Consider the following 16771-nt stretch of genomic DNA (forward strand, 5'->3'; position numbering starts at 1 on the left):
GAAACGTATTAGTTATACCGCAGTATAAAACCCTGGTCTTTTGGTGATGCAGAAGAACACCTTTCCAGAGTTGGGTTTGGAATACAAGTACCCCAAAGCCACCCTGAAGAGCACGGCAAGATATTTCCCCAATGTCCCCTGAATCACCAGCCTTTCAGCAACAGGAGAATGTCCCCCAGGCTTACAAAGCTATCGCTCTTTTATACCGAAAATTTGTTTACATTTTTCCTAGGTAACACTACAATTTATACATTCATAGTTACAGCATTTTTACAATTTTCTTGAGTTGAACATAGATTAATCTTACACAGATGCAACGGTAAGTGCTTGAAAAAGCTGCAGTCGACTGGGATGACACCAGTGGCGAAGCGTCCTATGAGGCCCGGAGGCCGGGCCTACCCTAATATATTTGTCTATAACGGATTATTTTATTACTTATAAATTTCATTAAACGACGCTTAATAAAAGAAAATTGAAATTCTTGGTCTTCCGATAATTACCGCAAGTTTGCAACCCTGCCTGGAACCGTATCTGAGCATTCAGCGAGGCCCGCCCGAGAGTGCCTCAGCTGGTCCCATAACAACCTATGTGATTCGTGCGGGAAAGCATAATTTCAGGGGTGCGTTCGCCTGTAATGTAACCTGAGAGGCCGGCCTCTTTTCTCTCTCTCACCCTCTCTCCCTGACTTCCGAAGAGTGCCGATCGTGTACGAGCGCGTGACGAAGCAGGCAGTGGACGTACAGAGCTTGTTGAAGCAGTGTTTCCATGGAAGATTCAGAGCTGTGCCGGGAGCGGAGCACACCCAGCTGCTAACATGTAGCGAAAATGTGTTGCTAACACCTCTGAGCCTGGCCTCCTAACCTATCAAAGTAGGCATTATTAGAATTCTAACTGCAAATAATGCATGCAAGTTGGTTACCAGTGTTTAGTTTGGTGCTTTCAGCTCTTTTGAGGAACCGCTTTTCGCAAAGTGTTAGCTGCTGGATGTGCCCCACACCAATCTCGATTCAGAGAGAAAGTATTTTATTTCTTTGAGGAAAGGGATATTGAGACGAAATTTCCTTTCATGATTAGTGACAAAAAAAATCCATGTTACTGAAATTTTATAACTGTGTGTTTCTCTGTCCGTGTTCTCATTTAGCATTTCATCATTTTCTAAATCATATTATAATTTTTTTTAAAAAGTCGCTTGTTGAAGAAGAATTATATGCATAAAAAAGTTAAAAAGAAATAATTGATTGATAGATTTAGTTTATTTTACTTGGCTTTCTGCCATTTTTGGCTAATTGGGAAGATGAGAATGAGCGATAATATGATGACATTGACGAAGCGACACTCACGAAGAACATCTATGCCCAGGTGGGAATTCGAACCTGAGGCCCTTGTCGTAGCAAGCTGTTATAACCAATCTGCCGCGGAGGTCAGCATTAAAAAGAAATAAACGCTAAGTGACGATCAAGTGAACCAACCATTTCTGTAATGCGAGAAACATTTACAATACTGTTATTGAAGTAGCAAATAATTTTTACGAGCAGCTTTAATCTAACAAATGTAAGATGGCTAGGGCCTGACAGAACGGCTTTTTCATTGGGTGACGCGAGGTCAGAACATCGAGTTTCATTGTCACTTTTCTCTGACCTTCGAGACAGAAGCGCCTTTATTCTCAGATATCTAATCGAGACTAGATTAAAGTAGAATCTGAACCAATGCCTCCAGGAGGAATCGAACCTTCTACTTCTTGATTATAAGGCGAGAGCGTTAATCACTACATTATCCTTTACAATCACTATCCCGACTTAAGTAGACGAGATTCAGGCAATATGTTATCTTTTATTTTCTAGGGGCTATATTTTAACATACTACTGTTAAAAAAATCACATCTTCCCCTCCCCCCAAACCCTGCTCCGTCCTGTGCCTACCCTTCAAGAGACAGCACGCTTCGCCACTGGATGACACATGTTTTAGTCTTAGTCTACTGTACATTGAATGGAAGCCAGAATGTGAACAATCTACACAAGAATACACAAATGCATACTAATTATAGTTACAAAAATATTGCCCAACATGCTTCTTACATAAGATATAAAACGTGAAGATTTAACTACAATGTGGCACTATTGTGTACACCACTGTTGCTTGTCTGGCTCCCATTCACTCCTTGCTTTGTAGCAGATTACTTTTTTTTTCACTTCTAATTTTTACAGAAGTTGCACAAATCACAGTTTATATGTCAAATCAACAAAAGTGTACTTTAGAAACAGTCCAGTTTGCAGATCATGGCAAGAAAATCTCCAAACCTTTACCAAACTCTTTATACCGATTGATCAAATACATGATTCCACAGCCATTTAGAGAAATTCTCAATATTATGACAAGTGTACATCACTGAAAGGAAATCACTTCTCAAAGGGCAGTAGGGACTTCATTTCCTTCCCCCACAGCTCTTATGCAAGGTCTTAGGTAACTCAGCGGCTCGATTTATTGATCGATTTTGCACTTATTGGTATATTCATCTTGTCTCCTTGACAATGCATTTCTAACAGGTGGATGATTTTGCAATACCATGTAAGAGTTGTTAAATGTTCACTATTAACAGCAACACACATTGTTATTCAAAGCTACTAAGTTTTTTTTTTTTAATCATTATTTTTTTATTGTCAAAGTTTAGTTGCACATGAGACAAGAATTGCATTGCAGGATTGTTAATTTCTTGATTGCTTCTGAAAACACTAACTGGGCTACACTAGAGAGCAAGTGGTTCCACTGCTCATATATTCTTACATATCATATTTCATATGATACTTTCCATATCATACAATCAATCTTCCAAAAGAGCAACAATGCTACAAGACTTTCTCAGATTTTACATTTTCCTGCATTTTTCCTTTTTCAGCTTGGTCCCTTGAAAAATGTAAAATCGATACATGCAAAATATATATCATACGAATTGGACTTCTAATAGTGTAGCACTGTCACTTTTGGTGCAAGTGGTCCCAAGTTTGATTTCTGGTAGGGGCTCAAAAAATTTCAGTATTGACCAAACATCATGAAGAACAATTAGGGAACTGCTCCGGTCTCGAAAGCCAGGAAACAGCAGCGATGGGACCGGAAATGCAGCGTGGCAGGCTTAGACTCTCAAAGGACTGTTGCTTAATGGGTTTTAGTTAAGTTTTTGATATCAACTAAAGGTTAAAAGATTAAAAATCAGTAACTTACGTCTGTGAGCATGAGATTGGTCAAACATCTTTTTAGTAAGTGTTCTTTCCTATACCTTTTACAATAAATCCTCAACCAACACTTTCTCGACGAGGCACCATGTCAGGTGTCTGAAAACATCGCTTCAACCTGAAGAAGGGGCTAGTATAACCTTCTAAATGTAATTTGACCAATCTCATGCTCACAAACGTAAGTTACTGATTTTTAATCTTTTAACCTTTAGTTGATATTCGATTGTGAGCAATTCGCACATTATCAGTATATTAATTTTAGATGACTCAGGTGGGTGACTGTAGTTTTTTATGCCAAGCAAGGAAAGATAGACCTCACGGCTATGTGGGACTGCTAAGGTGTCTGGCTCAGGCTACGGGATGCACACTGGCTCGAATCTTCTGGGGGAGCATAACAACTTTTCTCTTGAGATTTCGGCTCGTGTGTGGAACCGGTGGCTACCCACCGTCGTGAGGAAATTGGGGAGTTATGAATGAGTAGTGTAACTCGGTCTGGGAACTCTGCTATAATGGCTGATATCCCACCTTTGCCGAGTCATGTGAGAGTAAGGCCAGCAGTTGGTACATAGTCCCTAGCCCTCGCATGAGCTGTTATACCAAAGGTTAAGGAAAGTCTTTAAGTATCAAAGGGCAGAAGATTAATCACCACATACGCTAACTGATGATTTGATTTAGATGTCTTGGCAAAGGGTGATAGAGCATTTTTGGACATAAAAAAAAGGGCAAGTGATCTCCCTCAATCCTATCATAATCTGGTCTATCACTCTACCACTGGTAAGATATGATTTATTTCCATCCACTTGATCATATGGGTACAAATATCACTATGATATGTGATAAGTCAATTACATGTATAATTTTGAGTACAAAGGAATTTACACATACTTAAGCATATTATAAAGTATAAAAGAGTATAAAATAGCATAACATAAAAAATAGAGGAAAAATCAAAGGTTATGTTTATTAATGAGTAGAAAAATCAAAGGTTATGTCTATTAATGAAAAATATGATCTAAGTACTCCTCTGTGCTGTAAAACAAATACTTCATTAGCAAGCTCTTCACTGTCATTTTAAATTTAGTTGGATTATGATTCTTGAATTCCTCTGGCAGTTTGTTATAAAGTTTTACACCTTGAAATCCTAGACTATTATGTGTTTTGGATGTGCGAACAGTAGAAATGTGGAGGGAGTTATGCATACGAGTGCTCTATTTGTGTGTGTCTACATTTTTTGAGAAGATTTCAGAATTTGTATGAATAAAGTACAATGCTTCTAATATGTACAAACATGGAAGAGGTAATATTTGTAATTCATTGAAAATTTGTTTTGTTGGGCTTGAGAGGGATACATTTTTCATAATTTTTAATATCCGTTTTTGCTAAATAAAAATTTTCTGCATTTTGGGTGATCTGCCCCAGAAAGAGATACCATATGTAAGTACAGGTTGAATCTGTCCAAAATATACTGTCCTTAAATCATTTAAAGATAAAACATTTCTGAGGATTCTCATCATGTAGCAGAGCCTGCTTAACTTTTGAGTCAAAATAGTAATTTGCATGTCCCAAGACAGGTTTGTGTCTGTCGATACTCCTAAGAATTTTATTGCATTGCTTTCTTTGACGATAATAATTACATTTAAGTTTTTTGTTTGTTTTACTGGATTAAAATTTATTAGAATGTTTTATTAACATTCAGGGAAAGCTTGTTGTTTAGCCAGGTGTTTAGTTCTGTCGTTGTCAAAACGGAATTCTTTTGAAGTTGCTCATGTTCCAGGCTTTTTACTATGATGTTTGTATCATCCGCAAAAAAGTATTGTTTGAGACTCTGATAAAGTTTCTGGAAGATCATTTATATATAGTAAAAATAAAACTGGTCCTAGAATTGAACCTTGTGGTACACCTGTATTGAGGAACAATTTGTCTGATTTTATTTTATTAATATCTACATACTGACATCTGTCTTTTGAATAGGAAGTGAACCTTTTTTTTTTTTTTTTTTTTTTTTTTTTTTTTTTTTTTTTTTGCTAAACCCTTGATGCCATAATAGTCCATTTTATTTAGTAAAATGTCATGCTGTACCAAATCAAATGCTTTGGAAATGTAAAAATAATCCATACACATGCATTTTTTTTGTCCGTCGATTGTAGTATGTTATTTGTAAATTCGAAAATAGCTTCTGATATTGATTTACTTTTTTGGTATCCAAATTGATGTTTGGATATAATTTTATATTTTTCTAAGAAAGTTACTAATCTATTTAGCATAATTTTCTCTATTACTTTAGAGAAAACCGACAAAAGAGAGATTGGCCTATAATTTGAACATTCCTCTTTGTTGCCTTTCTTGAATAATGGTCTCACTTTTGCTATTTTGTACTCACTAGGGAAAATACCTGATTATGCTTTTAAATTATTTTACAATATTATTATCTTACAAATTAACACAAGATATTTTGTCGTTTTAGGAGCCCAAGAATATGCAGAGGCAGCATCTTATATTCAGGCCCAGTTCGAAGCTAAGAACAAATCTACAACCAAGGAAATCTACTGCCATATGACATGTGCCACCGATACCAACAATATTCAATTTGTTTTCGATGCAGTTACTGATGTGATTATCGCCAACAACCTTCGAGGTTGTGGCTTGTACTAAACATGGCTGAAATAAATCCACAACAATTAGATGCCTATTGGAGGGGAGGGGATTGCCTGATTGGGGTAATGTGGGGACACATTGTTGCACATGTAATGGTAAAGACATAGGCTGGCCAGAAATGCATCTTGCATTGAGAGATTCTTCTAAAAGGACTCGCAGTCCTCTTTTAGTATTTAACAGTTTTTCTCTTTCTCTTAAAAGCAAAAACTGCCAAACAAAGAGATATTTGTAAAGGAAGAAGAAAAAAAAATGAGCTATTGTTAAGTTTTATCTTCACATATGCATATATATATATACATACATGAGTTATTTCATGTCCTTGTAATATATGACTGCAATGTTTTTGAACTCTCTATATAAAGAAAGATCTCCAGTTCTTGTACACAAGCACAAAATGTGAATTGAAACCAAAGAAGAAAAAGGAGGAATATAAGGCCAGACCAAGCTATGAATGCTAAAGCAGAGGTCCCTTCTCATTGTGCACTACACACAAGTTTTCCGAAGATGGATATGAAGATAAAAAAAAATACACTAAAGAACAAAGGAGAGTGGTGCTTTAGCCTTTAAGGTCAATATAGCCAATCCAAGTTCGAATGACCCCTCCCCTCTGGTTTTTGTAACTACCCTCCCTTCCCCTCTCGTTAAATTGCCATTTTTTGGAAATGGACCTTAAGAAAGCATTTAAATCGGTGGCTTTGCCCACAAAACTGCACAGTTGTATTCAAATGAGAAACTGGATAGTTTGAAAGAAAGGTGTATCATAATATATCTAAGTGTCAATAGGACTCCCTAGCAGTTAAGTTAATGCTGGTATGATCGTTGCAGAAGAAATCCTACAACTATTAAGGTTTTAATATTAAGAAGTAACACAAGAGCGCCAAAGTATATAATTCAGTAGCTGTTCCACAAACTACGTTGTAAGATTCAATTCATATCAACAAGCTGAATAATGGGGAAAAAAATTCAGCCGACACAGTGATCACTACTATACCTGGTCTTTATTTTAAAGTAATTATTTCTAACACAAAATGTAACAGCCAATAAAGTAAAACAAATCAATATTTATTTGGCATGCTACCAAATAATAATGGAGAAAAATAATTCAGCAACTAATTCTTGTTTGTAGAGAAACTTTAGCAACTACAGTGTTATATTTATGACTGGAATATCTTGAATATGCTCTGGTGCTTATGCTGTTATTGATGGCAATGTACAAAGCAGAAAAACTTAAATACTTAATAGTCAATGCTGCACTGTCTGAAACATAGGAATGCTACGGGAGAACTGGGTGGTGCTGCGAAAATGAAAAGATTATTACCCTTAATCAATATTGTCATACAGATTCATAGTTTTTATTGCCTAAGTCATGAGTCTAGTCACATATTATTAATATTCTGTTCTAATCTGCATATGACCTTCTAACAACTTTTAATTTATTTGTTGTGATAGCTTATTTATATACATAAATGTTCTTATACTGTAATTGTTTTGGAAAAAAAAAGAAAAGGATTAGCTTTTTTCACCTTATACGAGGGGGGAGGATTCCGGGTGAATATTGTAGTCCAAAGTGGACAATTTTATGTAAGAGAAAACAATTGCTTATGTAAAGATGAAATCTCAAAACACCCAAGCTGCTGTTCCTCACCTACCACAAACCATATCGCGTGTAGTATTTTTCCCCCTTTTAGTACGGAGCTGTTCGAAGGTTTTTGAAACCTTAGCTAATGCACTGTGTAAATGGAGATTTATATCTGTGTCTTCATCAATCATTTGTTCTTTTTAAGAAGAAAGAAAGAATGAATGTCCTTACGAAAAATATATACATACATATATATAATATATATATATTGTTGCTTAGTCGTGGAAAAATAACAAACAAATGATTTAAAGAGGAAAATATGATAATAAAGATGCAAGAAAATGTGTTTATGTTGAGCAGATTTCATGGTAGAACCGCAGCGAGAGCGGGACTATTTTCACCGCAGTGTTTGTTTCTCTGTGATGTAAAGTAAAAACAAAAACCTTCAAACATAGCATAAAAAAATCTCTCCTAAGTCTGTAGCTAGAAGCATAAGCATGCATATAATTAATGCTAAAATCGTGAATGTGACTTGGTTGAGTGAGCTCAGTGTCTGTTTTTGAATGTCAGCTATAATGCACTAAAAAAAAAGTTAAAGCTGGTTTGTGGAATAGTGTGTTTCGAATACTATAAACAACAAGCATCCAGAAATATTAATTCATTCCGCTAACTGTTGGTTAAATAGTAAATTACTTTTTTTTTTAATCATAAGAGGTTTATTAACAAGAGGTAGCCTGCAACTATAATAAAAACAAATGTAGAAACTATTTAAAAGAGAAGCATGATTACCATGATAATCTGTGTGTCTTCTTGAATGTTGGCGGGACCACCATATATATATCTACTTCAAATTTTTACCTTCTATCTACCTGGTTTTTTCTTTCTACTTATACAGGCTGCCTATAAAGTCCATTAAAGGTATTTTTTTTCCTTCTATCAAACTTGTGGTTACATCTGCAATTGGCAGAGAAATTAATTTTGCACGAATTCTGTTAGTGAATCAAACCATTCATATTAAGAAAGAATACAGTGAAGCTATGTTTTTACATGGTTAGTCGTTTGAAGGGAGTAATATACTAGATAGCGTTTAAAAAAACAATGAACTAAGACCTTGTCAACAAGGCAGAATATGCATTTTAAAGACTTGAAAGTGCCACTCCATTAATCAAATAAGTCTAATATATTAAATTGACTACTTTATCATTTTTATTAAAGTCAGTATATTAAAAATTTCTCACCACTAATCTCATTTCTGTATATTATTTTTTATAAACAATGCACATCAATCCATGGCACAACAAAGTTAACTATGCAGATTTTAAGTGATAACAAAACACAAACAAAAGAAAATAGACGTTAATATTATTGCATATTCTAAATACACTTCACATCTCGTGCAATGAATGCAAGTTATACCAACATAAAGATATCTACCTCTTCAATAATAATAATGTAGAAAACATTCTATATTTTGCAAGAGAAAGAATGCAATATAGAAATGAAAAGAAGAAAATTCTCATAAATTTGCACACACTCAGTATTATGCTAAAATTGATCAAAATAATTGATTCCGTTTCTCATGCATCTCTTCCGTTTCAATGCAAAATAATAAAAAAATCAAACCATTTTTGGGCTTTACATGCAACCTGTATGCTCTTGTAGTACTTACATCTTTGTTTGTTTCCAGTAGAGTGTATGAATCTTATTACAGTGATGTGGTAACAATGTGAATGCTAGATGATAAACAAAAGGTCAAGTTTTGTGTTTTGTTACTTTGATCAATTGTGTGCTATTTGCTGCAAGTATGTTCGAGTTGCTTTTACAAATCGTTTACTTGGCATGGAGCAAGTAAAAGAAAATACATGTATTGTTGCCAGGCCATTAAAAACTCCTGCTGTTATGTTGGATTAGAACTGGTTTTAGATGTATCTATACAAAAAAGCAGGTTGGATCTATAGAAAAAAGAAAGAAGGATTTTAAAAAATAAACATTGTCATTGATGGTGTTCATAACTATATTTATTCCCTAATAACTTTTTTTTTGTTTCTCATACATTGCTGAAGTGAAACTTTGTTTTTGGGGGTCTACTAATAAAAAACTTCTGCTGGGCAAGACAAGTGTGAAAGTGAGGAAAATGTGAGGAAGTTATAGGTTTTAGTGATTGGACAGCAAGAAGTTCTAGACAAAAAACTATCATTAAAACTACAGAGAAACTATGGACAGTGGCCAGTGTTGTAATGGTGAAGAAAAAATTCTAGTGTTTGTGTGTAAGAAGAAATGAAGCACATCTTGTAAAAACAGTAGTGTCATTTCCCTCTGCCTCTGTCTCTGTATTTCTCTACCAAAAACTGGCATGTTTCAGTTGCTCATTTTTTTGTACAAAGCCAAGATTTTTCTTAAGCCTTCAGCCCAGTGAGAAATAATAAATGTAAATGATTATTTTTGTTATCAGGGTTGCCACATCTTACTAGAATATATGTTTAGAGTATTTTTTTTAAAGAAACTATGATGGTGCGTGCACTCTGCATACACCAGTTGTGCATTTCGTTCACTGCTTGGAAATATTTTTATCTACTGATTTTCACTTCACAAGTTTGTAACAGATGAATGCAGGCAGTTCATTGAAATTTGAGAGCAGTGCAAAATAAAATGTTCTGTTCAAATCATGCAAACAACCTCATACATAAATTAACAAATTAAGCCTGATATATAAGCTCTCTGGAACTGTCTGAAAAGAATTCACATGTAACCATTTATTTGAAATTTCATGTGGCAACCTTACTTGTTATGTTGACTACCATTGTTTCGTTCAGTTTTATTCTTCAAATTGCTTGCATTTAATTTACTTGCATTTTTTATCTTACAGCAAAATACACAATGTACAAGATACACATAAATAAAAGAAACTTGTGACATAAAAGCATACGTTAAAACACAATGTTTGCAGGACATACATCCTAATTCTCTACCTTGTTTTCCCTGCTCTGTTTGTTTTCCTCTTTGAGTGTCAGAAATGACATTCTGCCATTTTTATTAAATCCCAATATTTGCCAAATAAATGTACATCCATTTCAAACATAGTTACTTAAGAGTAATGTGTTTTATTTATAGCTGTTACTATGTTGTATATTAGCCCTAATTTCTTGCTGTGTATGCAGAAGTAAAGTTCTCTTTTCGTTAGCCTCTAATATCAGAGATTCATAAAATTGATAACAGAATAATGTAGTGAATTATGTAACTAACTATATATGAGGCAAATGATAATGAGAAATTTACCTAGAACAATACCATTACAAAGTGAGTCTCGCAGGAAATTGGCCGCAGAGCGGCAGCTTGCGCATCAGTCAACGAGAGTGCATCTGCCAGCAAACTAAATGCAACATCTGCATAACTTGAACCGCACGCTATTTAATGAAATAAGCAGGTGCAAATATATGCACAGTTACAATTAAAATGAGCACTTATCTTGTTACAAGAGGTGTTGGAAATGTTGTTGTCCTGCATCCACACATTTATGGCATCTTTTTAGGAAACTTTCCTCTTCCAAAATTACTTCAATTTCTTTGCTGATGTTTTAATTCAATTGGTTTCAGATTTAAAAGCTTGGTAGCTTGTCACGCAGACGACTTGGAAATGTCTGTTTCTTGTGCAAGGTGCCAGACAGATTTTTGAGGAGTATGGACGTTCCAATCGTTTTCCAACATCGTTTGATTTCTCCTCAGTAAGAACGCCCTGTTTTACACTTCGTTTCTTACCAAGAACAGACCCTGTTTCCCTAAATTATTCACAAGTATCCGAATACTCTCTCTGTGTGTGCGGAACAGGAACATCTGGAAATTCTGCTGCAAGACACCTTCTGACTTCCCTACAAGAATTCGTATAATGGTGTAAGAAGAGTCCTACATAAAAATTTGTTGTTTTAAATTGTATGGATAGCGTGGTATTATTGGACTGTGGAACACCACCAGTAATAAAGGGTGATTCATATAAAACTAACACATTTCTTTGCTGTTTTATTGAAACAAGAATACCTCGTAATTCTCAAAGTTAGTTTCACATGACTCAGTACATCTGGGAGATTCATACATCCTCAAGAGAGTACGCAGCTGTGCAGAATTTGGTAGCTTTCGTCTCTGAAACTGGCTCAGTCATTGCAAGGGTACAGTACGTGCTTCATATTTTCATGGTGTTTGTTGAGCAACTGAATGACACAGAGCTGCGTAAAGGCTAGAGTTGAGTCAAGGATATTTTCAACAAGACGATGCCACAAGCCATACATCGAACAAATCCATGGAGCTTGTTGAAAGTTTTTTTTGATGAATGGATACTTTCTAAGAACCTGTGGTCACAGAGATCTCCGGATTTGACAACACCGGACTTCTTCCTATGGGGTTACTTAAAAGACAGAGTTTACGCCACACGCCCCCAGACTTTGGACAATTTGAAGCAGAACATTGTACAGGAGATCAATGGTATTGACAACAGCGTTCTCCAACGAGCGGCCAGTAACATGGAACGACGTGCTGCGTTGTGCGTGGAGCAGCAGGGAGGACATTTTCAGCATTTGCTGTAGAGGGTAGTAATCTCCCAAAGTTACTCTACATTTGTGGCATAACAAATTGTGTTTAGCAACATTCTTGTTCAAATAAATTAGGAAAGAAATGTGTTACTTTTCTGTGAAGCACCCTGTACATAAACTAAGACAAAACAATCCAAAACACTTGTTAACACTTTAACACTTCACAAGCATGTGCAAACTGAACACCAGCTATGTGCATATGAAGCACTGACACGTCCAGTTGCAAGTCAGCATGCAGCTGTAGGTCTAGATGCCAGCAAACGGGATCCCACCACCCGATACACACTGGCAGCTGCTCCGCTAAATTCCCCACGAGACTCACTGTACAAGGTCTGTCAATAAAGTAATGAGACTGTTTCAACCTCTGTGTATATGTTCAAACTATACATCAACTTTACCTCCTTTAAAATAGTTCCCTTGAGACACCACACACTGCCAGGGATGTTGGGCATACTGTTCATAGCAGCTCTGGGAATCAGTGGTGACTAGAATCACCTTTAGTTGATCGGTTACAGCTTTATTAACGTTGTTCAATGTCCTAAAATGGCATCGTTTGAGGTGTATCCTCAACTTGAGAACAGGAAAAAGCCACAGGATGCAATATCAGGGGAATAGGGAGCTGAGGAACCACAGAATGCCTTTTTTTTTTTTAGCTAAAAATTAACTCTGAGATTGCATTGTCATGGTGAAGCATGCAAGTGTTGACAATGCCCAATTCCTGAGTAAAAATCTGATAGACTATGCTAGTTTAAATTCAACTCTTCACCTGTCATTCTTGTGGTTAGTTGATGGTCGAACAACACAAGGGCTATGGTTGTTTCCATATTGGCGTCAGTTTTCGAAGTTTGTCTTCCAGCATAGGGTTCATCTTCAAGTAACGGCCCTTCGAAAATGTCTTATTCCACTTGAACACTTGCAAACTTGACAAGGCATGCTCCCCATAGGCTTGTTTTATTTTTTTTTCCAACGTTTGTGTGACATTTTCCCCCAGCTTCACACAAAACAAAATTGCAATCTTCAATTTCCGTGACACACAACAAACGACCGTTTTACAAGAAACCATACTAACCTATTGGTACTAGTGACTAGCAACTTGTACAACCAGTCAATGAAATGTTGATCTAGCCTTCTCTTGACAGGTGATCCTGCACCATTATCACATAGGGTGCAGTGTTGCCAGTCTCGTTACTTTATTGACAGACCTTGTATGTACCCAGTCTGGCCATAAATACTGTTACAATGTATGAAATGAAAAACTGAACAGTGGTTCAAGATATTTCCATGTGTAGTTATGTGACACATGGAGTATTGACTATGCTTACCACCAATCAGCTTTCAAAATGGCCACCTTTTGAATGCGCATAAGCTCAGAGTCTCCCTGGGGCGCGTCAAGTATCTGAGCGCTCAGCAAGCAACGTGATCGTTCAGCTACTTGATGACCAAATAAATATTGTTCGGCGAGTGCTGCTCACTTGATCGCTGAACGAACTTTAAATTTGCTCACCACGGTTTTGAGCCACAGAATATATATTTTTTTTGCATTTAGATCTCTTGAGGCAAAGAGTAAGAAGAGGAAAACTGTGAGGATGGCGGGTTGGTGGCCAATGAGGAAATATTTATGATTAATATTTATCCTTTTTTTATTTTTCAGCCCACATTCCCTTTCCCCCCCTTTTTTAAAACATTTTCCTTTCTGGTTCCTTTATTCACTAGTTTTACAGCCTACATTCCTTTTTTTCCCCTTTTATTAAAAAAAAACATTGTCCTTGGTTCCTTTATTGACAAGATATCAAATATTTTGTATGACTTTTTTCCCCCCCTGAACAAGACATGCAACAATTTTGGTACAATTTAGAGGAAAGAAAGAAAGAACAAGCATCTTCTACCTTACCTTCCCTCCATGAGTGTTGGGAGTAAGTTGCAGGAAATGTTGAAAGAATGCGATATGGGGTTGCGCAGCATTGTAAGCGGTATCCCCGTTGGGTTGATAGTGTACTTATCTGCTAGATTTAGACTTTTATTGTGAAGTTTTTTAGAATAGTGTGACAGGGACCACAGAATTGAGTGTCGGTGAAATGGCAGGTACAAGTGGCAGCAAGGTATGGAAGATTATTCGCTGTACTTTACCTTCAAAAAAAGGAAATTAAAAATGACTTTAGTTTATTGTTGCACTCCACTAAAAATAGTATTTTAAATGAAAGCACAATATATATAACATTCATATATATTGTGCTTTCATTTAAAATAGTATATTTAGTGGAGTGCAAAAATACTATAGTCCTTTTTTTCCTTTAAAATCCGGTCTCTACTCATCATTAATCCCCATCTTAGCCAAAAGTGGCACAAACACAAAGTAAAATAAAGCAAATCAATCAATATCTCTCTCTGTGTGTGTCTCTCTCTCCAGACATGCATCTACAAATCCAAGAAGTGTTTTATATTCATGTGCATATCCATGTCATTCTGAGCTTGTTATCTACTTCCACTTGCAAGCACTGCAACTTCCTCAGTACAAACGACCCAGTGGTGAGCATGAAAGAGACAGACAAGACTCCTATCAAAGTAGGCTTGCCGAGTCTGACAATGGACCTACACACAATGCAATGCATTGAGATTGAGGTTATGTTTGCAAGTTAAGACTGCATCACAGGGTTAGTCCTAACATACAGGTGAGTGACTGACTACACACTGAATGAATATCTTCACTGATATCAAAACATTCATGTCAATTTTTGGGTAACATGTAGACATATATCAGATACCCCCCAGGGGAGTTTCAATTGCCTATTTGGACGAGGTTAAGCTTAAGTTTCGTAACTTCATGTCCTTTTTCACAGAAACTGTTAGGTATATTAAGATGAAATTTTGACACTAGTATTTATTTATATAATTTAAAGAATGAATGTAAACAATTGTAAATTAATATTGCTACAGAAAAGACAAGTCTAATATAATACAATACAGGGCTACATGTAATATCAGTTGAATCACTCTCAATAAATAAATTTGTTGGTTCAGTTTTTCAAAGTTTTCTAATACGCATTACTTCATCAAATATAATATTGTCACCATGTGTTACATATCATTTTAAACGGTAGAGTTCCAGCTTTCAGATGCAATCAAAATCTGAAAATTGATATTTTTATACACATATTTTAGACATTGGAACTCCATTAAGGGATTTAATAGGGTGCATTTTTGAGTGACCAGAGTGTGTCGCTCAATTAAGAACCTATAGGTTGTATCTGAAAGAATTCCATCTCAAAACGTTGTTTCACACTGGATGAAACGTTGTCGCCTTGTAATCAAGGGGTCCCGGGTTCGATACCCGGTGGTTCAGATCCCACTTTAAACTGTAGGTCCAGTCAGAATTAGCCTTACTGTGAATAAAGTGAACTTAAAACAGCAACTCAATCAATCTCACTGGATACTTTTAATGTTGGTGGACCTGAATAGGCTAATAATTTTAACGATGCCATTTCTTTTCGACAGGGGTGGTTACTGATATTGTTGGAGTGTTGCACAACGACCTGATGTTTTACAATGAAATTTCATACTTTTTGTTAGTATATTTTTCATTTGTTTTCCAATTAAATATATTGAACATAAACAGACAATTTTGCCCTTCGTTGCTTCATAAAGCAAATTCCATTACGATCCGTTAAAAAAAGGAGTTAACCTACGAGATTTCACAGTGTATGAGTAGACACACAGGTATCGTTGCAAATCCGGAGCAATGGCCTGATCTCTATAGAAGTCTAGAGCGAGGAGTATTGGAGCGACGTTCAACGCTGTTCTTAATTCCTATCCACTGTTTCAGTCGGCTTGGTCGTTGCAATGGATTTACAACACACCAAGGTCAGGCGACCCATTTCGGATCCCCCAGCGGGTGAGGGAATAAGAGGATGGACCAGCAACAAATGCTGGATTCATTTCTCACTGTCCTGTGTTGTAGAGCAACAGACAAAATGTCTACGTTAGGCAAAGATAAATATTTTCTTTTGGGGAGAATCTTAACCTAATTTAAATTATGTGTGATAACGATACCAATGCTTGAAACTTGTAACACTTTGATTTTATTTGTTGTTTTTTAAATCCACTTTATGCACAGAAGGACTAATTGGGACTGGACCTACAGTTTAAAGTGGGATCTGAACCACTGTGCATGTACCTCCATTTCTAACAATTAAAAACTGTTCAATATACTGATTAAAGCATCGATTCATCAGTTTTCCTTAAAAATATTTAACAATTGAATCAGAACATTAAAGTACTTCTTACGTAATCACAAAGAAACCAATTCTGCAAAATATTGCTGCCAAATAATTGGAAACTTCAAATTTTGTATGATGGTTATTAATTGTACTCCTCGAAAGTGTGAAGTGTCACGTGTCACTCACATATAAAATTATAATTACATTATAAATAAATACAAATTAAAGTTATATAGGCTACATCCACCTGGAAGTAAATGGATGCAAGAGCTTTCGTGCATCGGTCACACATTTATATCGAAAAATCGATGATTTACCGGCAAAATTCAATGAACGATGCGAGAAAACATTTCCCCGAACTTCCATAAGTATAAAGAAACTGCATTCGGTAAGTAATTTCTCCTGCAATTTGAAGAAATCCGTTTGTCCGATACGAGAAATTTACCGTATATTATATATTGATGAAGGAATATACAATATATATTCGCTGCAACCACCAACATTCTGAACCACGAGC

General features: G+C 35.9%; 1 protein-coding gene across 2 annotated transcripts in view; it reads left to right on the top strand.

Moving 5' to 3' along the window:
* The window catches only part of Galphao (G protein alpha o subunit), a 285136-nt gene extending 274599 nt beyond the window's left edge, over positions 1–10537 (top strand). For both annotated transcript variants that reach the window (XM_083138944.1, XM_083138943.1), the window contains exon 8: positions 5692–10537. In XM_083138944.1, the coding sequence (XP_082995070.1) occupies positions 5692–5879 (188 nt within the window). In that variant the 3' untranslated portion in view covers positions 5880–10537. The remainder of the gene's footprint in view (positions 1–5691) is intronic.
* Positions 10538–16771: the final 6234 nt, after the last annotated feature.

Source organism: Lepisma saccharinum, chromosome 17, assembly GCF_977018435.1.
Source record: "Lepisma saccharinum chromosome 17, izLepSacc3.1, whole genome shotgun sequence".
Taxonomy (NCBI): domain Eukaryota; kingdom Metazoa; phylum Arthropoda; class Insecta; order Zygentoma; family Lepismatidae; genus Lepisma; species Lepisma saccharinum.